The sequence below is a fragment of the Paroedura picta genome, chromosome 3 (assembly GCF_049243985.1).
Source record: "Paroedura picta isolate Pp20150507F chromosome 3, Ppicta_v3.0, whole genome shotgun sequence".
NCBI lineage: Eukaryota > Metazoa > Chordata > Lepidosauria > Squamata > Gekkonidae > Paroedura > Paroedura picta.
The window spans coordinates 116,869,608-116,896,927 of record NC_135371.1 but is presented as its reverse complement, the minus strand read 5'-3'; the positions used below and the strand labels follow the sequence as shown (position 1 = coordinate 116,896,927).

At 46.0% G+C, this 27,320-nt stretch overlaps 1 protein-coding gene across 14 annotated transcripts in view; it reads left to right on the top strand.

The window, feature by feature from the left end:
* Positions 1 to 27,320, top strand: part of CACNA1A (calcium voltage-gated channel subunit alpha1 A) — a 406,947-nt gene that overhangs the window by 241,064 nt on the left and 138,563 nt on the right. For 8 of the 14 annotated variants that reach the window (XM_077327289.1, XM_077327278.1, XM_077327279.1 and 5 more), the window contains 6 exons: positions 20,776 to 20,879; positions 21,159 to 21,274; positions 22,872 to 22,928; positions 23,101 to 23,196; positions 24,247 to 24,456; positions 26,704 to 26,816. In XM_077327289.1, the coding sequence (XP_077183404.1) occupies positions 20,776 to 20,879; positions 21,159 to 21,274; positions 22,872 to 22,928; positions 23,101 to 23,196; positions 24,247 to 24,456; positions 26,704 to 26,816 (696 nt within the window). The remainder of the gene's footprint in view (positions 1 to 20,775; positions 20,880 to 21,158; positions 21,275 to 22,871; positions 22,929 to 23,100; positions 23,197 to 24,246; positions 24,457 to 26,703; positions 26,817 to 27,320) is intronic. The other 6 variants (XM_077327282.1, XM_077327292.1, XM_077327287.1 and 3 more) reach the window with 3 other exon arrangements.

Below are 27,320 nucleotides of genomic sequence, written 5' to 3'. Positions count from 1 at the left end.
ACTCTTCAAACAACAGCAATAATATTAGACTATGAAATGAACAAAGCCTGTTAAAGCAATGACCCCCCAGCTACCCCCTCTGAAAGCCCCCAGTACCATAAGGGCCCGGCCAATGCAATCCCCCAGCCCCAGTGGTCCTTGACAAAGACAGCACAGCTAAAAAGTGACCTGCTGCTACCCAAGCAAATTTCTGCCTCTGGGATCCAGAGTCAGTCCAGCAGAACAAAAGGAGAAAGAATCGCTGTCCCCAGCAGTTTCCTGCTGAAAACAGTGTGGCAGAGGAAGCGGTCATTGATCAGCTAGCCAGTCTGAAGGAGTGCCAGCAAACCAGGCATGTGCTTAACACAGCTTCCCCTGACCAGCTGAACATCCCAGTGGCCATATAGGGAGCCTCCACATTTTCAAAGGGAAAAACAACAAAACTGCTTTCATTGCTTGCCAGGCATCCTGCAGCACAGCTGGTGGGACTGGAGCACACTGCCAGTCCCTTTAAAAAGAAATAAAGGGCAAAATCCAGAAGACTGTCAATGCGCCCTTCGGGGGTCCCACCAAACAGCCAATGGACCCAAAATACTGTTGGTCTCTTTAATACTGGGAAGGAGTTCCAAGCCAGCAGACCACTGTGGGACCAAATCACTGCAGGACTAGGAGCGAGAAGCCAAAAGCAAAGCCTTGACCCAAGCTTAGGAATCCAAAAGCAAAGCCATGAACCAAGTGTAGAGGCTGGGGCCAGCATGGGGGGCTTATTTAAATAGCCCCCAGGCCTCACAGCCTGTACCTCTCCAGTGCTGTGCAGCCTGACATGGCAGGCTGCATGAGAAGAAGCCAGCCCCACCTTGTTCTCTGCTTAAGGGCACCATGAAGCCAGGGGAAGCTTCTTTCCTTCTTCCCACCCTTCTGGACCACAAACTGAGGCATAGGGTAAGTCCTGGCCATGCTTCTGCCTAGAGCTAAACAAGGCAAGATATGGGAGCTATATCTAAGCAGCCGAATCTTGAAGCAGACATTATACGGAGGAGCTGGGGCTCAGTGGGAGAACATGTGCTTGGCGTGCAGAAGCTCCCAAGTTCAATCCCCAACATCTCCAGTTAAAAGGACCAAGTAGACGGTGATATGAAGACTTCAGCCTGAGGCCATGAAGAGCCTGTGTCATTCTGAGGAGACAGATTGATGGACCAAGGGCCTGATTCAGTCTAAAGCAGCTTCATGTGTTCTCTGTGTGCCTGGCCTCCAAGCAGGCACAGGGAAGCCATGGAACCATGGCATGGGGGGAAGGGAGCTTGAACCATTTCCCGTGCAGTGTTCTGGCAACCTGACATGGCCCCACAGAGTTGCCACTTGCTTATTTAAGTCTCTGTAGGTTTTCTTCAGCCCAGCCATTTCAGGGTGGGAAAATGGCACAAGGGAAAGGCTAAACTCCCTTCTCCTTCCTCCAATGTGGCAGTTGCAGTTGGAACTGGTATTCCATATGCCTGCTATTAGAAACAAACAAACTTTTATTATTGTTCTGTTTTATTGTTGTTCATTCCCAGCATGACATCTGTTTTGGCCCTAAATAACACACCCACACATAGGTACTGTTTGCTGTGAGACAAATTTTTGTTGAGCTTTAGTTGGCCATCCTTTTAAACGTCAGTTGCTGTGGTTTTTTAACATCTTTCTGAATTGCTGGGGTTATTTTTAAGTCTTTTATTATGACTAGACAGGCATGATTTTTATCTTTCTAGTTGTGATAGTTTTTAAATGAGTGCATGTTAGATATTTTAATACTTTTTGTCTTGTTGCTTTTTAAAAATATTTTTGATCCATTTTTACATTTCAAATTCATTTTAAAATCATTTTAATTGATCAGTCCCTACTGATACTCTTCACTATGATGCAATATTATTAGTTTGAATGGAGCTAGATTTGAGTCCAGTACAAACTTGGAGATCAACAAGATTTGGAGTGTATTGTACGATCAGGAGCTTTTACTCTTGAAAGCTTATATTCTCAAAATTGTGATGATCTCTAAGATGTTACTGGACTTGAATCTAGCTCTTCTGCTGCAGGCTACCCTCTTATTTTATTAGCTGAATTTTGTATTTTATATTGCTTGCTTATTATTTTATTGTTTGTTGGTTTGTTGGTTTGTTTTGGTTTGTTTTTTGGTAAGCCACCTTGTAAGAAGCCCTTTGGTGAAGAGGCAGCCTAGAAATAACCTAAGCAAACAAATAAATAATAGCTGTTTAGAGAGGAAATAGAGATCAGGGAACTCACACAGAGGAAAGAGTTTAAAATGTCCATAGCACCATTGCTCATGTTAAATGCAGAGCTCTGCTTCTGCTTTTAGACATGAATTAAAATTTCAGAAATCCGGTCATGGATGTCCTGCTATTTCATTATTCATTGTATGGAGGACGTAGTGTAGCCAAGAGATCCAAAGGTTGGCTGGCAGCCAGGCCAAGGGATGTTCAAAGGTGGCTGGCCATTGCCTGGCTCTGCATCATGACCCCCGGTGTTCCTTGGAGGAACTACCACACGAACTACCACACCCTTGGAGGTCTCCCATCCAAATACTAGCCAGGGTTGGCCCTACTTAGCTTTCGAGATCTGCTAGGATCAGACTTGCCTGGGCTATCCCAGGCTGTCCAGGCCAGGCATCTCCTGCATGCCATCTGTTCTGGCCCTCAGGAAACATGTATAAATATTGTTGCATATATCTGCCTTTATGTGTGTTCTTAGCAGGCATAAGGGGAAAGGTGCGTGCTATAAGCTGCATGGTGGCATACTTGCGAACAGGACAGAGAGGACACAAGATTTATAACTGGCACAAGTGTTGACAAATTGATACTGTGCGATGCTGGGTTCCTGCAAAAAAAAAAAAAAAGCTAGAAGAAGGGATTTCAGCTCACTATGGGAGACAATGTGTTAGAACTGCCCAAAAACTAGGAGTCAATTTCCATAGTGAACTTATCCCTAAAATGATGTACATTTAGGCTATTTCCGCATGAGGAAAATGTTCTTAGACAGCCTTCACATGTTGGTGGCTTTTAGAGCCCCCTCCACATGACGTCACCAACATCCCGAGGCTGTCCAGTATTCGGGTTGTGATCTGGCCATTTTTAACTCGTGATTTTCGGAATCCAGAAAACTGGATTTACCTCCCTAAATCACATGAACCACTGGTGAGCAACCAGTGAACAACCAGGGATAAGACCGCATGGGGGGACTGACCCAGAATACACACGATAATTTGGCCAGCTTTGTCCCGCCCTCACACCCTCATTCCCCTCTCCATTTCCTGCTCCAAGGAGTTTGTTTAAATGGCATGGTCTGTGTTGCAGCACAAGTGCAAATCTACATTGTCAGAGGTGAAATAAAATCTTCTTTCAAGTGTCCACAGTCTTTTTGGGATCAGGCAAGCAAAACACAACCCCCTTTTCTGTTTTCTGGAGGTGGGGAATGATTTGGGAAAGAGAGGGGACTGGGTTATCAGGCTGCCTTCTCCCAATCTTGCAGGGGTCTGAGCACCTTGTTTTAAAGCCAACCATTAGCACAAAATGACTTTTTGGACTTCAGTTACCTGTCCAGCCTTCTAACAACTGAGGCAAGCAAAACAGCCCAATTTGCATTTCCTGGAGATGGGAAATGAGCTTGGAAAGAGGGGGGCAGGTAGGTGATCTGGCTGCCTCTTCCTGATCATACAGGGGTCTGAACACCTTGTTTTAAAGCCAAGCATTAGCACAAAATGTCTTTTTGGGCTCCAGTTATCATGTTCACGGTCTCAGAAATCCACCCAGACAGAAATAAACTGCAAAAGAACATGAATTCCAAAGTGGGGGGGGGGGTGCTGTATCGTTCTGGCGTTTCTCCATAGCAATGGGGAAATGTGGATTTCTATTAAAATGCATATGTGTTGTGGCAATGCAGAAGTGTCTTTTTTAAAATTAATTTCAGGGATTGGGATGGGGGGGAAAGTTTCAATCCAGGAGAGAACTGCTGTGCTGTGATTGGTGGCTTGCTGTGATTGACAAGCCAAGGAGCAGAGGAAGAAGTTCAAAACTAGGGCATCATGGCTGGCGTCGTGATCCCAACTTTGTCGCCAGTGTTAGATCCGTGGGTCAAGAACACACAGTCATTGGAATCATTGCAGCTCTTTATTGGTGAAGTCACATGATACAAGTAGCACCAAGGCTTCACTGAAAATACCCCCAACAAACCCCACAATATATATAGTTAGAGAACAATGGATTGACCTGTGATGGTGGATGATTGGACACATGATGATTAAAGTGATCGGATCCCTGGAGGATCCTGCCACAAGCCGACCAAACAGGGTGCAGTTAGTCCCTTAGAATCCACTGGCTCTTGCAGGAAAGCCAGCTAGCCATGAGCCAATCAGAGGCTGAGAATCTTGATCCTGCCTCAAGCCTCAAGCTTGGTCCTTCGCAGGACTACATATGCAAAAGGAACCATGTAGATTTGGTGGTGGTGTTAGCAGTTCAAGCCATGGCTGTAGACCTTTGGAGTTGCGGAAGAATGTATGTTTCCCCCTCAAGATGTAGATGTGTTTTTTTGTTGTGAGACAGCAGAGCAGAAACAGAGCAGGGAGCAGCAAGTTATAGGAGGGGGGGAGTACTGTGCACCTCTGGCCTTATTTTATGGGAAACCTCTTATTTAGATGGTTCAGCAGCTGTCTAACCATGCTTCGTGCTCTGTTTCATCCTCTTTTATTCTCCCTTTTAAGCTTCCAAATGCAGGGGCTACTTAGTTAGTGTCCTAGATAGTAATGCAGTGCTGTTGTCTGAGAGCATTTTTATCTGAGATGTGCCAAGTGTGGATTTCTGAGTATGGTATATATTTGTGAAAAAGCAATGATTTAGCATGTGAATATCTGTGGGTATGGCTGGGACAGGGTCAACATTGTAAGAATTCTTCATTTTGCATTCAGTGCTACTGCAAATGCAGAAGCATGTGCATTTGCCATGGACGTTCCCCATAGTAGTGTTCTGTGCACTTTCCTCTGTTTCCCTGCCACATCATGTTGGGGGGGGTGCTTTTAAAAAATGCAGTAGCTATAATTGCACTTAAGAGCTAGTGTGGTCTAGTGTTTAAGAGTGGCGGATTCTAATCTGGAGAACTTGATTTGATTCTCCATTCCTTCCCCATGTGGCCAGCTGGATGACCTTGATCCAGTCACAGTTCTCTCAGAGCTCTCTCAGCCTCACCTAACTCAAAGGGTGTCTGTTGTGGGGAGAGGAATGGAAGGGTGTTTGCTAGCCACTTTGGGACTCCTTCAGGTAGTTAAAAAAGGGTACCAAAACAAGCTCTTCTTCTTCTCCTGATTGGGTTTTAAGCCCTCCAATGGAATGTTATGGAAGAACTGTAGCCACAGGGGCATGAGGGCGAGAGAGGGAGAGGGAGACCATTGCTGGGCAAGAAAATGTGCCCCACTTTGTCCACATAGTATGACTATATGCTCTTCCCAATAGGCTAGAGCAAGGTAGGTCTGGGAAGGAGTTACCAATTTATTTATTTATTTATTTATTTATTTATTTATTTATTTAGATTTATATACCGCCCTCCCCGAAGGCTCAGGGCGGTTTACATTAAAACTAATCAACGATACATGAAACAGTCTTCGTTAAAACATACAGTAAATAATAACAGTGGTTGTAACCATATAACAGAATAATGTAACAGTATAACAGTATAATAAAATAATATAACGATGGAACGGTGCAATACCACAACAGGTCCAGAGCGCTCTGGTGGAGTTCTGGGAGGAAGGGGGGAGGGGGGGAGCGGGGGCCCTTCATTCGCTGTTGGTGGTGCCTGGTCTCAACCAAATGCCTGGCGGAGGAGCTCCTTTTTGCAGGCCCTGCGGAACTGTTTAAGCTCCGTCAGGGCCCTGATCTCCTCCGGGAGCTCATTCCACCAGGTGGGGGCCAGTACAGAGAATGCTCTGGCCCTGGTCGAGACCAGGCGGACTTCTTTAGGGCCAGGGACCATTAGCCGGTTGGTGGCGGTGGAGCGCAGAGCTCTTTTAGGGGCATAGGCAGGGAGGCGGTCCCTCAGGTACACTGGGCCCTGACCGTGAATGGCCTTGAAGGTAATTACCAGAACCTTTAGTCTGATCCGGAATTCAACTGGCAACCACTGCAGTTGATGGAGAATGGGCCGGATGTGGGACCTCCACGGTGTTGCTGTGAGGATCCTGGCCGCTGCGTTTTGGACCAGCTGTAGTTTCCGGGTCAAGGCTAAGGGCAGGCCTGCGTAGAGCGAGTTACAGAAGTCCAGTCTAGAGGTGACCGTCGCATGGATCACTGTGGCTAGGTGTTCCGGGGCCAGGTAGGGCGCTAGTAGTTTGGCTTGGCGGAGATGGTAAAATGCCAGCCGCACTACCTTTGTGATCTGGGCTTCCATTGTAAGGGAAGTATCCAGAATCACGCCTAGGTTCCTGGCGGAGTGAGCCGTAGAGAGCTGTACTCCATCCAGGGCAGGCAGGCACGCTTCCTCGCATGGGCCCTTCCTACCCAGCCACAGGACCTCCGTCTTTGAAGGATTGAGCTTCAGACGACTCTGCTTCAGCCATCTCGTCACTGCTTCCAGGCAGCTGGCTAATGCTTCTGGGGGGGAGTCAGGGCGGCCATCCATCAGGAGGAAGAGCTGGGTGTCATCGGCATATTGATGACAACCCAGCCCAAACCTCCGTACCAGTTGTGCGAGAGGGCGCATAAAGATATTGAATAGGATAGGAGAGAGGACCGCTCCTTGTGGGACTCCACAAGTAAGTTGACGACGGTCTGATGTTTTGTCTCCAATTGCAACCCTCTGTCCACGATCCCGGAGGAAGGAGATCAGCCATTGGAGGGCTGTCTCTCGTATTCCGGCATCGGTGAGGCGGCGAGCTAGAAGCTCATGATCGACTGTGTCGAACGCTGCTGAGAGGTCTAGTAATATCAGCAGTGCCGACCCGCCTCGGTCCAACTGGCGACGGAGGTCATCCGTCAGGGTGACTAGCGCTGTCTCTACCCCATGGCCAGGCCGGAAGCCTGACTGGGATGGGTCTAGGACCGAAGCTTCTTCCAGGTACTCTGTTAGTTGGTTTGCGACAGCCCTTTCAATCATCTTCCCCAGAAACGCTAAATGCGAGACGGGTCGATAGTTGTTGGGCTCTCGCGGGTCTAAGGATGTTTTTTTCAGCAGTGGGCGTACCACAGCCTCTTTCAGTCCCTCCGGGAATTCTCCCGTTGTGAGAGATAGATTGATTATCTCCCGGAGGGGGCCCTTTATCCTTATGTCCGCTGTTCTTAGGAGCCAGGATGGGCAAGGGTCTAGTGGGCATGTGGTTGGCCTCGCTGTTGCTAGTATCCTGTCCACTTCGGTCAGCGTGAGTCGTCTGAAGTTACTCAAGGTATTCTCCAAAGACGGCCAAGGGGCCTCTAGTTCACTTTCTGTATCTAAGGTTGGAGGGAGGTCATGGCGGAGTGTCGAGATTTTATCCGCAAAATGACTCGCAAATGCCTCACAGCTGATATCCAATTTGCTACTGTTTTGTTGCCCTTCAACCAGGGCAGTAAGAGACCGAACTACCTTAAACAATTGAGCCGGGCGTGAGTCTGCGGATGTGATGGTAGCCGAGTAAAAATTGCGTTTCACTGACTTCACCGCCATCTCATAGGCCTTCATCTGCATTCTATAAGATGTTCTCGAGGCTTCGTCACGAGTCTTCCTCCAAACTCGCTCTAGCCGTCTCAGTTCCCGTTTCTTGTTGCGAAGCTCCTCGGTGTACCAAGGGGCCCGCTTGAGACGGGGCCAGAGAGGGCGTCGGGGGGCTATCTCATCAATGGCAGCCAGCAGTCTGTCATGCCAGTCGCTGACCAGGCCATTGAGAGAAGTGCCAGGAGGCATTGGCTCCCGCAGAGCATTCAGGAATCCAATTGGATCCATAAGTCTCCGCGGGCGAGCTAAAATTTGCTCGGCGCCCAACTGAGGTGGGAGTGGTAGCCATAGCCGAGCCTTCAGGGCATAGTGGTCTGACCATGGCACGGCAGTTGCCGTGACCAGATCCACATTCAGACCTACGCCGAAAATAAGATCCAGGGTGTGACCTGCTTGGTGGGTGGGGCCAACAACAAACTGTGAGAGCCCTAGTGTCGCCATGGTTGACACTAGGTCCTGCCCAGTTCTAGAAGACGGCAGCTCAGCATGGACGTTAAAGTCCCCCAGGACTAATAGACTGGGAAACTGTAGCGTCCAGGCCGCCACCAACTCTAGCAGGGCAGGCAGGGCATCTGGTGGTGCATTGGGCGCGCGGTACACTAACCAAATGGCCACGCTCTCGGTTGATCCCCATCCGAGGCCAACACATTCAATGCCTGGTATTGTTGGCGCAGGAAGGGCCCTGAAGGAGAAAGCCTCTCGGATCAGGATTGCCACACCTCCTCCCCGCCCCGCTGTCCGGGACTGGTGGAGGACAGAAAACCCGGCAGGGGCTAGATCTTTGAGGGCGACTGTTTCGCCTTTCCTGGTCCAGGTTTCTGTCACGAACGCCAGGTCCACTCTTTGCTCTGCAAAATAGTTTTGCAGGGTAGAGGTTTTGTTGTTTATTGACCTGGCGTTGCACAGCACCAGTGTCAGAGGCGGGTTATTCACCTTTGCCTCCACCCTAGTGTCGCGAGGGATGGGGCAGAGTCTGGAGGGGGCCCGTGTATGGTTGATTTCCGGGCCCCTTGGTCGCCGCCATCCGCTGTCTCTGCCTCTGCCCCTTATTGTTGGGATCCCTGACCCTTTCAGGGCCCCCGCTTTCTCCCCTTCCTCCGTTCTTTCAAATATGATGGGCTCCATGGACACTGTTGGTTTTAGTTCTTGGTTTTGCGGTTTAGCTAGGGTTGTTGCCCACCCTGGTTCTGTGCTTATTGCTGGTTTCTAATGTAGGTGTAGGGTTTTGTGTATCTGTGGAAGGTTGGTCCCGATCGCTATTTATAGCCTCTCAGGACTTCCCAGTTCCAATTGTGACAGTTATGTGCTATGTGTAGGATGTGTATCTGGAGGGGTAGCCCCGATCGCCTGTTGCGGCACCTCAGGGTTGCCCAGTCCAGGGTGTGTGGTGTATGTGTGGCCTCTGTGTTATTTCATGTTGTGATTTGGGACTGGATGTTTGTGGGTTGGGTGGAATTGGGTTGGACAGTTACAATGACAGGATAAGGACAATTAGAGCACGATGTCATGTGGATGTTCCAATAGCAAGCATTGTAGTCTGGTAGCCACAATGAACCTTCATGTGAAAGCAGTGTATGTTAAGGTACTGACAAAGGTGTAAGTGTACTGACATAAGCAAGCTTGTGGATGCTTGATCCTGTGCAGGAGTATAGGGCTATGTGTGTGACACCCAGGCAGGCTGAAGAGTGAGAATGATGTATGAAAATGTGTGGCACATAAAGGACATTTTAAACTCAGATTTTGAATCACAGCCCCGGTCTAGTTCACCATCCTCCCAACAGATTCCTGTTCATTTTTTTCTTCAAAAGCTGCAGTATGAGATTTGTTTCAATGAATGTCTATGAATGATCACTAATGGCAGGAACTGAATGAATATTGCCGTCACAGTAGTATGTTTGGAGCTGTCGGGGTCGGACATCTGGCTAAAAGGTCAGAAGGGCTGTCCTGTGCATAATACTGCATCTATTAACTTTCCGCAAGTCCCCCCCCCCCAAAGTGTAAAATTAGAAACAAAGCCATCTATAAATGATGGAGAGAAAATGGGAAGCTGAAAAATATTTCAGTTCTTTGGTTGCAGATCTTTGGGATATTTTCCTTACCTCCTGCCAAAACTTTCTTTGTGCTTTGCTGTATCTATATGTTCTTAGCTTGCTGCTGCAGCTGCATTTTGGGGCCCCATTCCTCCGCATAAAGTTTCCCAAGAGGCTCGTGCTGGGAAGAGTGCTACACATCAAAATGATGCTCAGTTCCATGAGCTAATCAAGCTAATGCAGACAGGAAGGCTTGCTGTCCCAGGACTGTCTCTCATATATTCCCTGATGGCTTTCAGATGAGTTTGTAGCCGCCAGCAGCGATTCATGAGTCAGTGACTATGAATCCCTCCAGGAGGGAACCCAGGCGAGGGATCTGCTTTGCACCAGTATATATATATAGGGTAGGACTGCGTACAACAAGTTGCAGAAATCTATGTATGTATGTATGTATGTAATGTATGTATGTATGTATGTATGTATGTATATGTATATATATATGTATATATATGTATGTATATATATGTGTGTGTGTGTGTGCGTGTGCGTGTGCGCGTGCGCGTGTACGTGTATGTGTGTATATATATATATATATATTTATTTTATTTTTTTTGCAAGATCTAACCTTTCCGGAACAATGGCAATGAATTCCTGAGGATGAATTTGTTAGACATCTCCATATTGGTGTAAATGCACTGTTTTACTGACTTCAGTGCGTATGGATGCTTTGAGCAGGCATTACAGGTGTCTGAGCAAACATCACAGGTGATGGGAGATGGAATCCAGGGACGTTAATTGCCTCTAGTTGCTTTAACTGCATTTCAGCTCCAAGTCACATGACTGACTCCAAGATTAGAGGAACCAGAAAGGTGGATCACAGTCTGCTTGGTCAGACCTACACAACTTGAGGCTTAAGCAAACCAAAAACAGCCCACCACCCATGTATAGAAGCTTGGTAGCCTTGATAAATCTCCAGGTGCGATACTGGTGATTCTGTCACAAAACTCCCAAGGATTTTTTTTAAATAGACGGTATGCTAGGATCCCGTTTGGATCAGAATTGTGCTGCTAGTTAAGAGGGAAGGGTTTAAGACTTTTCCCCAGCTGATTTTTCTAACTTGAAACAGAGCTTCTATTCATCCCACAGAGCTTCTATTCATCCCTTTGGAGCAAACATACAGATACCCTGGCAGAGAGGCAGTAGTGTGACAGAAAAATTGCTGACCAATAAAGTCTGAATTAATACCAAATTCAGTCTGTACTAGGGGCTACCAAAGTGGCAGTCCTAGCTTGCAATAAAGAAGAGTTGGTTCTTATATGCCACTTTTCTCTACCCGATGGAGTCTCAAAGTGGCTTACATTCGCCTTCCCTTTCCTCTCCCCACAACAGACACCCTGTGAGGTGGGTGAGGCTGAAAGAGCCCTGATATTACTGCTCAGTCAGAAGAGCTTTATCATTGCTGTGGTGAGCCCAAGGTCACCCAGCTGGCTGCATGTGGGGGAGAGCGGGATGAAACCCGGCTCACCAGATTACAAGTCTTCACTCCTGACTACTACACCAAACTGGGACTCAAAACAGCATAATTTGCAGGGGCTTGAAAGAATAAAAAGATATTAAGGAAACAGGAGCTGAAAAAGAGACAGCTCTTTCAAATTAAAGCTTGATATGACCTTTCCCAGCAGCATTTGATTTGATAGAGAAATCAGACAAGCCCAGCACTATATATGACTGAGACAGCAGTGGCTCTTGCTTGATCCCTGTGATAAGGCCACGGGTGTGGTAGCTAGGGATGAGCACATACTGGTTCATTACCCTAAATTTGTCACAAATTTGGCTGGTTCATCCCCCCCCCCCCAAAAAAAACAGGTTTGTTGGAGGCGCTTCCCTTGAACATTTCACAGATCTTTTGTACAGTTGGGTTTGGAACATTTAAACCCTCTGTTTTGCTTTCCTGTCCCCCTTTGAGACAGAGAGAAGAAAACAGACAGTTTTAAATGGCTGGCAGCCATTCAGCCTCACAGCTGAGAGACGTGTGCACACCACTGTAAGGCTGCAAGCCATTTCAGTGATTGATTTCATTTCACCATTTGGAAAGGGGGAAGTGAAATGGAGGTTTTAAATGGCTGCCTGCCCTTGAAATGTCACAGCTGATGGGTGGCTCCATCAGGCTGTGAGGTTTCAAGGGCCGGCAGCCAGTTTAGTGAACCATTTTGCTTCCTCACACTTGGAAGTGAAAGGGAGTGAAATGGATGACTGAAATTACTTGCAGCCATTTCAGCCTTATAGTGGAGTGCTGTATTCACAGAATTGACATGTATTCATGTAGAAACAGTTTGTAAAGTGCTGATGACCAGAGCTGTGCTGTCAGGAAAAAGTATGCTGTACCTGTAGTATATAGAAACCAGAGATCCCACCTTTGGCGGGACTGTCCTGACTTTAAAAGATTTTTTGCCGCATCCCACAGCATTTCCAAAATATCCCGCCTGACCTGGCCTCTCCCCCCCCACACACCTTACGGTCCCTTAATTCTGGCCACCTTACTGTAGTATGTGGATCCTAAAACATTGGCAAAATTTGCAGAGGGTCAAGATTTTGTGTTCTATGCCATGCCTTTGAAACATAGGGTTGGATGGCAATATGGTTCTGGTAGTACCATATTTATTGTAGGTACATTTACTTTAAAGTTGAATGTCTTTGCTTCTTATTTTCCTTCTGTTTTCTCAGATCACATTCCCTGTAATCACTTTGCCCTCCTTTCTCTGTGTCTCGTGCCTTTGTGCTAGATTTGGAAGGTGCCCTGGATAAGTAACCAGCCTCTTGGGAAAGAAAACTAGTTTCTATCCAAAAAAAGGTTTCCATACTATCAGGTGATCCTCCTTGTCACATACTCCTGCCTTGATTTAGGGCTTCTGCCAGCTGGTGAATATATGTTGCATTTCTTCATTTAGAAATCACTGACATACAGAACAATGAAATGTGGAACAAGAATGCATGCATGTGCGTATTTCCAAGAATGAGTAAGTCACTGGTCAACTGTTCTTAGGTCCTCATTCTTCACGCAAGAAGGCATCACTTGGATGTTACAGCATCCACTTATCCAGCCTATGGACCCCAGTGCCACTTTAGAATTGAAAATCTCTTTAAAAACGCTGTGGATGGACCAGTGTAGCAGAGGACCTGTCGAACTTCCCCCAAGTGCCATGGGGAGCTGTTTCAACACCTGAAAAGGCACATAGGGGAGAGACAAGGTCAGGATCAGGTCCTCACAGCATTTTTAAATGGTCAACTTCAGCTCTAAAATGGCACCAGTTCCCCATGTGTGTTGCAATCTAGTTTGGCCCTTGATGAGAGCAGCATCAAGTGATGACTTGTAGAACTTCAAGATCACTTCAGACAATGCTTTTCTACTTTTACTTATTATCATGGATCTGGAATAATCTTCCGTGGGACAAAAACAACCCAAGACATTTCTTAGAAAAAAAATCTAAAGCTGGTTTATTAAAGTCCAAAGAGGGTGTACATCAGGGCACTTCATGAAATAAGAACATTGCTAAGAATGAGTTGCTAAACTAAGTCTAGGGTCCCCCCCCAAAAAAAAACGCATTTTGCGTTCCAAGATCCTTTCCCACAGAACCCAGGCTTTAATCTACAAAGGAAAGTTGAAACAAAGCAATGACACCTCACTGCTAACAAACAGTTGTCAGCTGTAGTAGTATACCAATCATAGTATACCAAGATAGCACCTCAAAGGACAGGGCCTCGCCAGAAACAAAACAACATGGAATGAACTGAGAAAGGCAGAATGGAGCCAGAAAATCAAAGTGTAGCGGGGGAAAAACTGGATGTTGCAGGCATGTAGCCACCAAGACTTAGAGTCCAGGTTGGGGCAGATACATGACACTTGTTTGTTTGTTTGTTTTACATTTCTATACCACCCTCCCTTATGGCTCAGGGTGGTTCGCAATAAATGATTGTAGCTTGCAAGTTATAGGTTGCAGTTCATAATACATAGAACACAAAGGACAAGATCACAATAACGCTGAATTTGTAACACTTTGTCATAACAGTATAGAGAATATCAACAATTTTGGCTTATAATTCCAAACTTAACCACAATTTAATGGTTCATAACATTCAGTGGCCAATCAAATGTTGCCCTATAATGTTTCTGTTGGGCATAGCTGGTGATTGAGAGGGGGGGTTCTAAGTTGGTGTTCTTTTGCTGGCCTCAACCAAAGGCTTGGTGGAGAGCTCCATTTTGTCAGCCTTGCAGAACTGTTTTGGTTCCTGCAGAGCCCTGATCTTGTCTGGGAGCTCATTCCACCAAGTGGAATCCAGGACAGAGAAGGGCCTGGTTCTGGTTGAGGCCAGGCACATGCCTCTTTGGGCCCATGGATCATCAGTTTATTGGCACTTGAGGGATGTAAGCAGAGAGGTAGTCCCTCAACTACACAGGGCCCTGACAGTTTATGGCCTTGGAAGTGATTACCAAGACCTTAACTCTGATCCGGATTTCAACCGGCAATCAGTCTAGCTGTTGGAGCATGAGCTGAATGTGAGCCCTCCAGCATGTTCCTGTGAGCCCTGGCTTCTGCGTTCTGTTCCAGCTGTATTTTTTGGATCAGGGACAAGGGTAGGACTGCGTACAACAAGTTGCAGAAATCTATTCTAGAGGTGACTGTCACATGGATCACTGTGGCTAGGTGTTCTGGGGCCAGGTAGGGCACTAGTAGCTTAGCTTGGTGCAGGTGGAAGAACTCCAAATGTGCTACTCTTGTGACTTGTTTCTCCATAGAGAGGGAGGCATCAGAGGTCACACTCACGTTCCTGGCTGAGTGTGCAACTGATAGCTGCATTCCATCCAGGCAGGGCAGCCATGCTTCTTCACTGCGACCCTTTCTACCGAACCACAAGACCTCTGTCTTTGAGGGACTGAGTTTCAGACAACTCTGCTTGAGCCAGTCCATCACTGCTTCCAGATATCTGTCTAATGAGTCTGGGGGAAAGTCAGGATGGCCATCGATTAGGAGGAAGAGCTAGGTGTCATCAGCATATTGATGACATCCCAGTCTGAACCTCCATGCCAGCTGGGCTAGAAGGCACATGAAGATGTTGAACAGGATTGGGAAGAGAACTGATCCCTATGGCACTCTACATAGGAGTTGGCTGTGACAGGATTGGTTCTCTCCAATAGCTACCCTGAAGGGCTGTCATACATATCCTGGAGGCAGCAAGGCGGTGAGCTAGTAGCTCGTGGTCAACTGTGTCAAACGCTGATGTGAGGTCAAGCAATATGAGCAGCCCTGACCTGCTGTCATGCCCCCGATGCCACCTCCCGTCTCCTAGGAGTTGCCACAGCACCCAGGGCCTGAAGCTGAGCTAGCTCTGGCAGAAAAGAGAGGGGCCTCTGAATGTGCAGCAGGGGAAAGCAGCACAAGTCAGCCAGGCTCTTCCCAAGAGGCATCTTTGGTGCAGCTGCAGATGCATTCCAGGCCTGACAGCTTGCCTGAATGACACAGATGAAGCAGAAGGGTGGTGTTTGCTGAGGAGCCAGAGACTGCAGGCACGCTGTCAAAGTAGATGGGGCCCAGCTGGGATAGCTCCTGGGGAGGATGAGTGAGTCCTCCCCCAGGTGCAGCCAATTAGCTGGGCTGCTTTTAGGAGAGACAGCAGCTCTTTGGCATGGGTGCAATCTATGCAGAAACTCTCCTGTCCAGCTTGCCTGAGTCCTGGCAAACGGCTTTTGATTACACACCTGGTAATTGGACTGGCTTTGTTGAATATATGCTTATCTGGACTCTGACCTTGGCTTTTCCTCAAATACTCTTTGCCTCGCCCTTAACTCTGCTTCCTTTGATTCCTTATGACTCAGACTGGACTTTGACCTTGCTTTGGTGTGGACTCCGGCTAGGCTCTGCAGCCCAGGCACCTCCTGTACAGCTGCCACTGGCCGTGGCCAGCTAGGGCAACATACCTGCCTCTGTCCAGCTGGTGGTGGAGGTTGTCCATCAGGGCAATCAGTGCTGTCTCAACCCCATGGCAAGGACAGAAGACCGACTGGGCTGAGTCCAGGACTGAAGTATCATTAGCTTGTCACTGGCAGCCCTTTCCACCACCTTCCTTAGAAATATTATATGCAAGACAGGGCGGTAGTTGGTGGGTTCTCATAGGTCCAGGGATGCTTTCTTTAGTAGTGGTCATGCCACTGCCTCCTTCAGTCCTTCTGGGAATTCTCCAGTGGAGAGGGAGAGATTGATTATCTCCCAGAGGGGGCCCCTATCCTCCTGTCTGTTCTTTTGATTAGCTATGATGGGCAGGGGTCTAGGGGACATGTGGTTGACCTAATTGCAGTCAGCATCCTGTTGACTTCTGTCAGTCCTCTAAAGCCATCAAGTGTATCCCTCAAAGGGAGCCAAGCTCCCTCTAGTCCCTTTCTTTGCCTAAGGTTCAAGGAAGGTCACGGAGGAGTGTCGAGACTTTATCCACAGAGTAGCTCTCAAATGGTTCATAGCTAATTTCTAATTCATTACTGTTATGGTGCCCTTTCTCCAGGGCAGTGAGTGACCAAACTGCCCTAAACAGTTGAGCTGGGCACAAGTTTGTAGATGCAATGGAATTTGCGTAAAAATCTCGTTTTACTTTCACCGCCATCTCATACATCTTCATAAATGACCTGTAGGATGTTCTTGTTGCTTTGTCGTGATTTTTTCCCCAAACTCACATGATCAGTCTCAGTTCCCATTTCATGTTGTTTATAGTTCGTCTCTCTTACTAAGCCAATTCAGTCAACAGGATGGGACAGCCAATGAATAATGCAATAGGATGTGGATTGTAGAAATCTGAACAGAACTTAAATGACATATGTGTAAACGCAATGTGTTAAACAATGTCAAAACTACACAGCTGGATCAGACTTAGAGGCACCATGGAATGATTCACATGTATAGTTTATGTCATTGAGATTAGATAGGGGGTCAGTTATGATGGTCCTCAACAAAATCCTGCTAAGTCTGGGGGGTAGTTCTGTTGACATCTCTTGGGGATTTTTATGGTTAGCAAGGATGACATTGCTGTTTCAGCTCTGGTTGACCTGTGAAATGCAAAGATGACTTGGAGTCAGTTGCCTCTTATCACTCTCTCCCCTCCCTGGGTTAATTGAAGAGCTTTGAACCATGAAATGGCTAAGTAGATGGTTTAAGAGTAAATGAAGAAAAATAAAATTAATGAGACTGGACACAGGTGACAGCAGATTATTGTATCAATGACTGCTTGTTCGACTAAAGATAACAAAACTGTTTGAAGTTTGGATTACTCTTCCATTAATGGGATCAGCTGCAATTTTTGTAGGAAGGACAAGTGGGAAGAGAGATCTTTATGCCCACATAAAGTCACTTAGCACCTTAGCGCTCTCCTGAAGGCTGGGACTCACCAGCTGCCACATTGCAAAAGCTCTTTTTGTTCTTCAGCCTATATTTAGCAGAGAGAAATGGGGACAAGGCGTTGTTAGTGGCTCACATATCTGCAATCTATATAAAGACTCCTCCAGCCACTGCTGAGTAGCCAGGCTTCACAAAAGGGGTAGTTCCATTAGCACATTCCTTGGGGCAAACCTTTGACCTGCTACTAATGTTGGCTTTCAGGACACAGAGGAGAGAAATCCTCTGTGTATCTGCATACACAAAACAAGGCTGGAATGGTATTCTGAATAGAATAGATATATAAGACAGAGATATATAGAAGAGAGAGCAAAGGGAAGAGACAAGACTAAAAATGTCTGATTTCTGTATTTGTCTCCAATAGCAGAGCTGATTAGAGAAATGTATGTCCTAAATTAAAAATGCTAACTCTGATCATTTTAGTGTGTAATAATTAGGGGGTGGGGATGACATTTCTGGGTTCTGGTACCAGTAGTGATAAGGAAGAATTATCTAAAGCATGAGTGGACATTTGACAAAGAAGGCCCAGGTACTCAATCTGTGTCCATGTCTTATAGAGCCCAGTGGTCCCCAACCCCCAGTCTGGAGACCGGTCCCGGTCCGTAGATCAGTCAGTACTGGGCTGTGACTCCTCCTCGTCCTCCTCCCTGGCTGCTGCCTTGAGGGCTGCCCTGCCACTCTGCCGCCAGCTTACCTTTGGTGATCTCCAGCGGCCGCCGTGGCTGGGGCTCCCCCCCGGCATGGGACTGCGCAGCTGTTGCTGGCAGCACCCCCCAGAGGGTGGCGGGAAGTCAGGGCCGCCTGCAGGAAAGCAAGTTTAGCAGGGGCTCAGGCAGCGGCAATGTCTCTTGGCAAAAGACTACCCCCCCCCCCGGGCCTCAGCAAAATTGTCAAGCGTTGACCAGTCCCCCGTGATAAAAAGTTTGGGGGGCCACTGTAGACCACTAGTTCAATTGTGATGTGAAGGAGGCTGTTCAGATACACAAGAGAAGTATCTAATCTATTGGCCTATAGTACAAAGATATTCTTGGGGGTGTCTTGGCATACAAACTGGTTTATGCTAGATCAGCTGATTGCTAACTATCCTGATTTGCAGCACTTCTCCAGGTCTTCCAGCCAAGGACTGAACTTGGAACTTCCTGCATAAAAAGTATGCATTCTACTGTATAGCCCTCCTACCCAGCTTCCAACACCAGTGTTGGAGCATGTGGTTTATGTGCATGCAAGCCCAGTTTGAATTCTTAGACTCTACAGTTAAGTATCAAAGATGAGAAAATCTATACAAAACCCTTGAGAACTGATGGCCCTAGTTTGGGTTTTCCATGGAATTGTTTTGTTAGATCACCACTGGTTGGCTCTAGCAAAAGGTCCATAGATCTTCCCTTCTCCTACCCTCAGCCCTGTCCAGTCATGAGGAAGTTGATTCCTAGAGTCATAAGACTTACATGGTGTAATAGCCACATAAGTCAATGGGCTGCAGTGAAGAGCGGGGCTAAATAACTCCTTTTCCCACTCTTCTACTGACTGAAGAGCCACAAAGGGCAATTTTGTCTCCTTTCTCCTACCCACTGCATCCTCCAGATTCACATGGCTATTGGTCCACATGGATTCTGCCCATTGCCCCAGAAATGAACTTTCCAAGGGATTAGGAAGGGCTCCTGGGGAGAGGGGAAACACAGGAAGATCCACAACTCTTAGCGCCTTCCAATGATGGATCATGGGATCCAACCCATTAGTGACTACGTAATATTGATATAAAAGGGCATGTCTTAATTAATTGATTATATGTTTAAATTGAAGAGCCTCTTGTGGCGCAGAGTGGTAAGGCAGCAGTCTGAAAGCTCTGCCCATGAGGCTGGGAGTTCGATCCCAGCAGCCGGCTCAAGGTTGACTCAGCCTTCCATCCTTCCGAGGTCGGTAAAATGAGTACCCAGCTTGCTGGGGAGTAAACGGTAATGACTGGGGAAGGCACTGGCAAACCACCCCGTATTGAGTCTGCCATGAAAACGCTAGAGGGCGTCACCCCAAGGGTCAGACATGACCCGGTGATTGCACAGGGGATACCTTTACCTTTACCTTTATGTTTAAATTCAAATAAAAGACAGCTCTGAATATCCTGTATATTCCATGATAAATATAAAATGGAACAGTCTCTAGAGCTGTTCTTCTTCTACAAAGTCTAGCAAATTATGAGACTTAAGAGGAGCTTTTGATTCATGACAATTTGTTTCCATCTTTGAATAAATCGCTGTGATTTACAACTCCCTTTTCTCACACACAGTACCTGAAAAGTGACCTTTGCTCCCCAGAAGGGCGCAAGTTCATGGATGCGATGGAAATCCACAAACCCAAATCCTGTTCTCTGAGGTGCTCCTGGACTCATATCTAGTGGTTCTGCTGCAGACCATCACAGTTGCCCTCTGAAACTTTCGTACAAAGAGGAACTTTTTTGGCTCTAAAAATAATTTCAGTGTTGTCCAAAAAAATCTCTGCAAAACTAAGTTTAGAGTCCTCAGGGCAGTTTCCAAGTGCAATTGTAGTGCTCTGTCTCTTGCCATTCTCTTGGATTTCTCTGTACCTCTTTCCTCGCTAAAAGAGGATGCAGATGTATCTTCCTTTCTCCATGAAAAGTGCCTGCATTACTTCGCCTTTTCTTCCTCCCATCTACTTAGGTTAATTTATTTCATACTCTACTTAATCTACAGAGTTATACACAGGAGTGCACAAGCAACTGTGCTGACTCTACTCTCCCATCATTTTACAAACTACAACTAATTGAGAACTATTGCGGTATAGTGTTAAAAGAACAGGAGCCTCTGATTCCCCAGTCCTCCACATGCAAGCAGTTGGGTGACCTTTTGCCAGTCAGTTCTCTCAGAGCTCTGTCAGACCCACCTAACTCACAGGGTGTTTGTTGTGGGGAGAGGATGCATAGGTGATTATAAGTTGCTTTGAGATTCCTTCAGGTAGTAAAAAGCAGAGTACAAAAACCCAACACCACTTCTGATGAGGAAAGCTTTTATAGAAGGACTGGCATCCTAAGGATCACAGCATTTGCAGGACTCACAAAATGCCTTCAATTGCATTCGTATTTCTTCTCTACCTTTTGCTGCTTTTAAAGTGTCTGCTTTCAGTATTCTCTCCCTAATACTAATTGCTTCAAAGCTGTTTCCCAAAGAAGTACATAAATACGGGTATTTTTATTAGCTACTGATTCTTTCTGTTAGCTTGAGTGGGGCAGTTAGGATGATTGCTGTACCTTCACGTATGCAGAGATTCCCATGGTCCCAACTATTTTGAGAATGCAGAAGACACCAGGATCAATTGTTCTCAATACAAATGTGGTTTATAGGCTGGAGGTTACTCTGGCATTTTGAAATAAGGAACAGCAAGCGAACAGATGGCTCATCCCACACTGTACAACCCATACCTTGTTAATGTGGCAGAGAATTGGAAGGAGGCAGGTTGGTTAGTAGGTTGGCTGGCTGAATCTCAAGTTGGCTGTATTGTCCACGTCCATGTTTGGTTGTCATTTGGTTTCAGCCTATGATCATGGCTTCCCAACATTTTAAATCCCCTTCTTCTCTATCTCCCTTCTGCAGAGCAACGATGCCTCAGGGAATGCTTGGAACTGGTTGTACTTCATCCCCCTCATCATCATTGGATCCTTTTTTATGCTCAACCTTGTGCTGGGGGTGCTTTCTGGGTAAGTATATGTAGCACACATGCTCTTGATAAAGACTCCTATCATTCAGTGGTCTTGTTCCAGAAGTCTATGACTTATAGCTTGGCATGTTATTGTTATTCTGAGTCCTGGAAAGTAAACAAAGTTTAATGACAACTGAGAGCAATGATACCTGAATCCATTCTTTCCTTTAATATATGCTTTTATTTGTCCATATGCCATTTCTGTCCCCCCCCCCCCCCCCGAGATAAGACCAAGTAATGGAGAACTTTTAACAAGCAGTCAGTCTTATATCAACAGGGAGTTTGCCAAAGAAAGAGAGCGAGTGGAAAACCGACGAGCATTTCTGAAGCTAAGAAGACAGCAGCAGATCGAAAGGGAACTCAATGGCTATATGGAGTGGATCTCCAAAGCGGGTGCGCAATCTTTCTTTGCCTCTCCTCTTTGCCTCTCCACTTCCCTTCTTTCCCCGGAACTGTTCTTTTCAACCTCTAGTTGAGTAGGACACCATTTGCAAAAAGGAATTTTTTTCTTTCCCCAAGTGAGGCTTTTGTTAAATTAATGCCATGATTTTACTTGTTCATTAACAGTTATCAAAATTTGAGAAAAATAATTGATTGAATACATTTGAAAGTTTTATTTTTTCCTCTATGGAATTATACATTTGTTTGAAAAACCAATTACGGTGAAAAAATTGTCTTCATTTGTTTTAGCCAAGCATATGAAATTCAGAAAAGCCTAAAAGGACCAAAAGAAAATGAAATCAATATAAATATTCTGCAGTAGAAACATTTGATTTGAGAAACGGTTGGAATTTCTTATGTGAACAGATACTCACCTTTGTCTTTTATCACTGACTAGTCTTCAAGCCCGCTGCAGTCTAAATTGCAGCAGGCTCTAGCAGCAGGGGGGCAGGAGGCAAGCCTCTGGCAGCATGAAGAGGCCCCTCACCCCCTTGGCGACCTCCCTCCAAAGGCAGCAGGGCAGGGGTGCGTCGGCCTTGGGGCAGGTGGGACCCAGACTGCTTGCAAGCAGCTGCCGCCCTACCTGTGGGACAGTAGCGAGCTCGCCACGTCCTTGCCATCGTTGACAATTGCGGTGGCCCCTGCCAGGGCTATCCGTGGCCACTGCCTCCTGAGCACCACCGCTGTCACGGCCTCCTGCGCATGCTGTGCAGCAGTGGTGGTGGCAGTGCCTCTTGGCTGCACTGGCTGCCGCAGTGGTCTTGAAGGACTCATCTGTGCTGAGGCAGCTGCATTGGTTGCCAGTTGCAGCCCAGATCAAGTTCAAGTTCAACGTTCTGGTGTTAATCTTTAAGGCCATCTGTGGTCTGGGCCCCACATACCTGTGGGACCACCTATGTCCTTATGCCTCCTGCAGGGCCTTGCGTTCTGCAGGTATGAATCTTTTGGTAGTCCCTGGCCCAAGGGAGGTTTGCCTGGCCTTAACCAGGGCCAGGGACTTTTTGGTCCTGACCCCTACCTGTTGGAATTAGATCCCTGGAGAGCTACAGGCCCAGTTGGAGCTTTTACAGTTCCGCAGGGCCTGCAAGATGAAGCTCTTCCGCTGGGTTTTTGGTTGAGGCCAGGATAAGGAAGATCTGGGGACCATCACTGAGATCAACAGGCTCCCCCCTAGGAAGATATCCCTAGAGGTTTGGTTTTCAGATGTTCTGTAGAGCACAGGGTGGGAGGAGGGAGCTTTTTGCCATCAAGGAGGGGGTTTATTGGGATTTTTATCATGTTTTATGGGCTTTATAGTAATGAGTTGTAAACCGCCTTGAGCCTTTCTAAGAGGAAGTAGCGGTATTTAAATTGAAGGATGGATGGATGGATGGATGGATGGATGGATGGATGGATGGATGGATGGATGGATGGATGGATGGATGGATGGATGGATGGATGGATGGATGGATGGAATGCTCATTTTATATCCAACTATGATTATTTTGCCAGCTTGCATTTCCTATCTTAATGCCAAAGCTCAGCTTAATTTCAGTTACCTTTCTCATAGAAGAAGTGATTCTGGCTGAAGATGACATAGAAGGAGAACCTCGTCACCCCTTCGATGGTAAGCCACCATCTTCTACACGTATATCATGTGACAGAATAGGTGCAGCATCTCCAGTAGAAGTCTCACGGTCCCATTGATAGGTCGGTCTGCTCTATATCTACATATAGATATGTTGGATGTTCAAGGGACCTGGAGGATAATGTCTTTTTCTCTTCCCATGTTCTTATTGTTGGAGCTCTTCGGAGGGCCACAATCAAGAAAAGCAAGACAGACCTGCTGAACCCAGAGGAAGCAGATGACCCACTGGCTGATATCTCCTCAGTGGGTAGGTCAGATAGGCCTTGGGGACAGGGGGTCTCTTTGTGGGGCACGGAAATTCTGGGCTTGTGCACATGCAGATACTGCAGTTCTGATAGAGACCTTTCAGTGCTGACCTTCCTAACATGGAAGCAGTTGCTGTACTCATTGACTTTATTCTTTCCAAGACAGCAATCGCAAGGACTGCAAACTATCCCAAAAGGCAATGTCAGCACGTATCTCGTCTTTTTAGTATCTTTGGAACTGGTGGAACAGTGTGGGCTCTTTTCATGTTTTTTATTATTATTATTTTAGATTTTTATTCCCCGCCACTCCCAGAATTGGCTCGTGGCAGGTTACAACAGTCCATTAATAAAAAACCCAATAAATTCCCATTAAAAATTAAAACAGGATGTAAAAAAATAACACATATGACAGTGTAAGTCAACTATCCAACCCCCCATCAAACATCTGGCAGGGAAAGTGGAAAGGAGGAGCTGTAACCCGATGCTGATAGGTAACCCTGGCGTATTGCTGCCTTTGATGCTAAGGGGGGGCGGGGGAGCCTTCAAAGCCAGTATAGCTATTCATGCAGCACCCTGAGAATGCTGATGAAGCCCCTCCTCTTTATAACTGAAGTCTGTTCTGCATTTGGAGAGTCAAAATAAAACCTTGCTTGAGATGAAAATTGCCACACCCCTGCCTAGTGGAGGATATGGAACTGCAGATACTGACATTGTCCCAGACAGGATACTGTGTTGGATGGACCATAGGGCTGGGTCAGTCTGGCTAAGGTGACCAGCTCTGGGTTGGGAAATACCTGGAGATTTTTTTTTGGGGGGGAGGGTGGAGCCTGGAGGGCAGGGTTGGGAGAGGGAAGGTACCTCAGCAGGGTACAATGCCATAGAGTCCACCCACCAAAGCAGCCATTTTCTCCAGGGAAACTGATTTTGGTCACCTGGAGATGAGTTGTAATTCTTCAAGAGCTCTAGGTTGCACCTGGAAGTTGGCAATCCCAAGTCTGGCATACTGTACACTAAAGGCCTCCCTGCTCCTAACATTTTTCTTTTTTTGGCAGGTTCACCCTTCGCTCGAGCCAGCATCAGAAGTGCCAAGCTGGAAAACGCCACTTTCTTTCACAAAAAGGAGCGGAGGTTGCGTTTCTATATCCGCCGAATGGTCAAAACTCAGGCCTTTTACTGGACAGTCCTCAGTCTGGTAGCTCTCAACACTTTGTGTGTTGCTATAGTACACTACAAACAGCCAGATTGGCTATCTGACTTCCTCTGTGAGTGCCGTAGCCCGTGTACCTTTATTAAACAGAATTGTAGACATGAAGGGCTGGAGAGAGGGACCCTTATAATCATTTAACCAACATCCCTGAGTAGTACAAATCATGGAAACTTTTTCAGTCTTTATCATAGAAACTCTCTTTTCCTTTTTTCTTTTTTTCTTTTTTCTTTTTTCTTTTTTTTTGCATTTTGTAGCATGGCCTGTTAAAAAGAGTTTCCTATGACTAGTAAAGCACTTTTTAAAACACTGGCATCTTTTGAATTAGCTTCCAATGCCAGGCTACTTGTTTATGTTGACTTGAAAGACGACTCTTATATTCTCAAATGACCTTTTTGTTCAGAAGGTGTATTTTTGATCATATGCTTTTCTGTTTATTCTGTCTCATTGAATAATTGCTTACCATATACATTATTTGTTTTTCTCTAAATCAGGATTGTGCATTTTCATTTTTCCTTCACATTCCCTTTAGAATGACATATCATCCCATTGTTTTCCATTTATAGTTTTCATCTACTTTCACAATGGTGGCTAGTGTTTGCTGAGCAGAGTCTCACAGCTAGGATTCAGGGAAACATATGTATGACTTAGTACAAAACTTTAGGTATTTCAGCCAAAAAGGCCAGGGATGCAAATGTAGATTATTGTATCCTTCCCTTAACTCTAAAAAGGGAGAGAAGATAAGGCATATTTGCATCACAGATTTAAAATTTTCCAGGCCCAGCCTGACAACCAGTGGGAAACTGGGAGGGGCATGGGGCATGTTGGGTGACAGCATGAATTGACCAAAACTCTATGGCAAAAACATTGCATTTTTGGCAATTCTTAGTGAGGACTGACATAACTTTTGCGGTACCCAGAATTAAATGTGGTACCAGGCATTTGCTGAGGCCAGCTGACCCATAACATCTACAGGTTCCCTCCACAGACTGAAAGGTCGAACCTACCAAGGGAGTGTCAAAGTTATGGTTGAAATACTGTTCTAGTTGTTCTAGTTGGTATGTTATTGTTATTGTTATATTGATATTGATAGTGTTCTATGAAAATGTTTTATGTAAACCTCTCAGAGCAGTAGGAAAGGGCAGTATAAAAATCTTAATTAATTAATTAATTAGATAAATAAATAAACTTTATGCCACTGGACACAAACTTTGTTCTAGAGGGAACTGATGACCATTTTTTAAAAAATAATTTTCGTCCTGCTATCACTTTGAATTGTGGTGGGAAAAGCCAACTTGTGGTCAGAGGATCCCCATGAGGTGGGGGCTGGCAACCCTACACAGACTTAAGCTGGTGGTGTTGTCATTGCTTTACATTTTTAGTAAATGATTTGAATAAATAAATGAAAAGTTGGGAACTGTAGTTCTTGTGGTGAGCTAGTGCTTACTAACAGTGAATTCTTAGCACCATCATCAAACAGTAATTTCCAGAATTCTTTTGATAAAATTAGTGAGAGTTAATTTTGTTATTAAATTGATAAAGATATGAAGTGCGTTTTGGCCCAAAGAAGCTGCTGAGTAGAAACAGACCTCATTTACATTTGACTTGTAAGCCTTAAGATCAAGTAATGGATCTCCTGAGTATTATGCAGTTTGGCCTTAAGAACTAGACCATGGAGATACATGATTCCTGAGTTCTGGTCTGGTTTCTGGCAGGAGAGCTGTTGTTGGAGCACGGTTTGTGTTCCCTCTGCCGATGTTGCCTTTCCTGCCATAATGCACTTTCAATGCACTTTAGAAGTAGGTATTTTTGTTTCGCCCAGGAAAATCCAGCTGCAAAAGCACATTGAAAGTGCATTATCCAATGTGTGCAGATTGAGAAGCATCATAAATTTGGTGAGCATAACTTCCTGTATTCTGTACTTATTTCAGGGACAGCATACAGTTACTATTGGTACTCAGTTCATTGAAAAGCAATCCAAGGTTGCTGTAGTGCAGGGAAACCGTCTCCTAAACTACCCTTCATAGTTTAGAGCAGCACAAATGTCTCTTTACCAAGGGTCCTTTTATGACTCTGGGACATGAGAACTTTCTCAAGCTCGCAAAGATAAACAATACAATAAGATGTACATTAATTTATTTCAGTTAGGGAAGGGTAAGAAAGGGATTCCTGGAGGGTTAGGAGAGGGATCGTCTTGTGAGGTGGAAAACAAAAGAGGAATATCTTGGTGAGGTAGAAGAACTTGGCTCTGATCCAATACCTGTCCCTTGCCCTTCCCTTTTCTCTCTCTCTTTTTTTGTTCCAGACTATGCAGAATTCATTTTCTTAGGGCTCTTTATGTCCGAAATGTTTATAAAAATGTATGGGCTCGGAACGCGGCCTTACTTTCACTCATCCTTCAACTGCTTCGACTGTGCTGTAAGTCTCTCCAACATGGCTGTACTTTTGTAACTACTTGCACTATTATCAGAGCTACTCCAGTAGACCATGTACTCCTCTGCCTATTCTGAATGGCCAGTCACTGAGTGAGTCAACTAGCAAGCAAGCTCTAACAAGCATCTGGGCCTGGATATTGTGTAGAAGTGCCCCATGCCCCCCTGCAGCAGGAAGTCTTCTCCTAGGACAGCCAGCCCTGTCTTACCTTTTGGAGCTAAACAAATATGATGCTGACATTTCCTCACACACAGGGGACTTCCTTCAGTTGGGCCAAACCGACCATCTGTCTGCTACTCTAGCTTTTTAAACTGGATTAATTGAAACCATTGTCTGCTCTGCTTATCTTTGTCATTGGAGATGGCATCATGCAGTCATGATCAGTTGCATGTTAGATCTGTTCTTATATTGGGAGGTTTGGGAGGCCAAGACAATAGATGATCAAGAATGTGATTTCAATGTATAGGTATTTTAAAAAGGCTCACAATC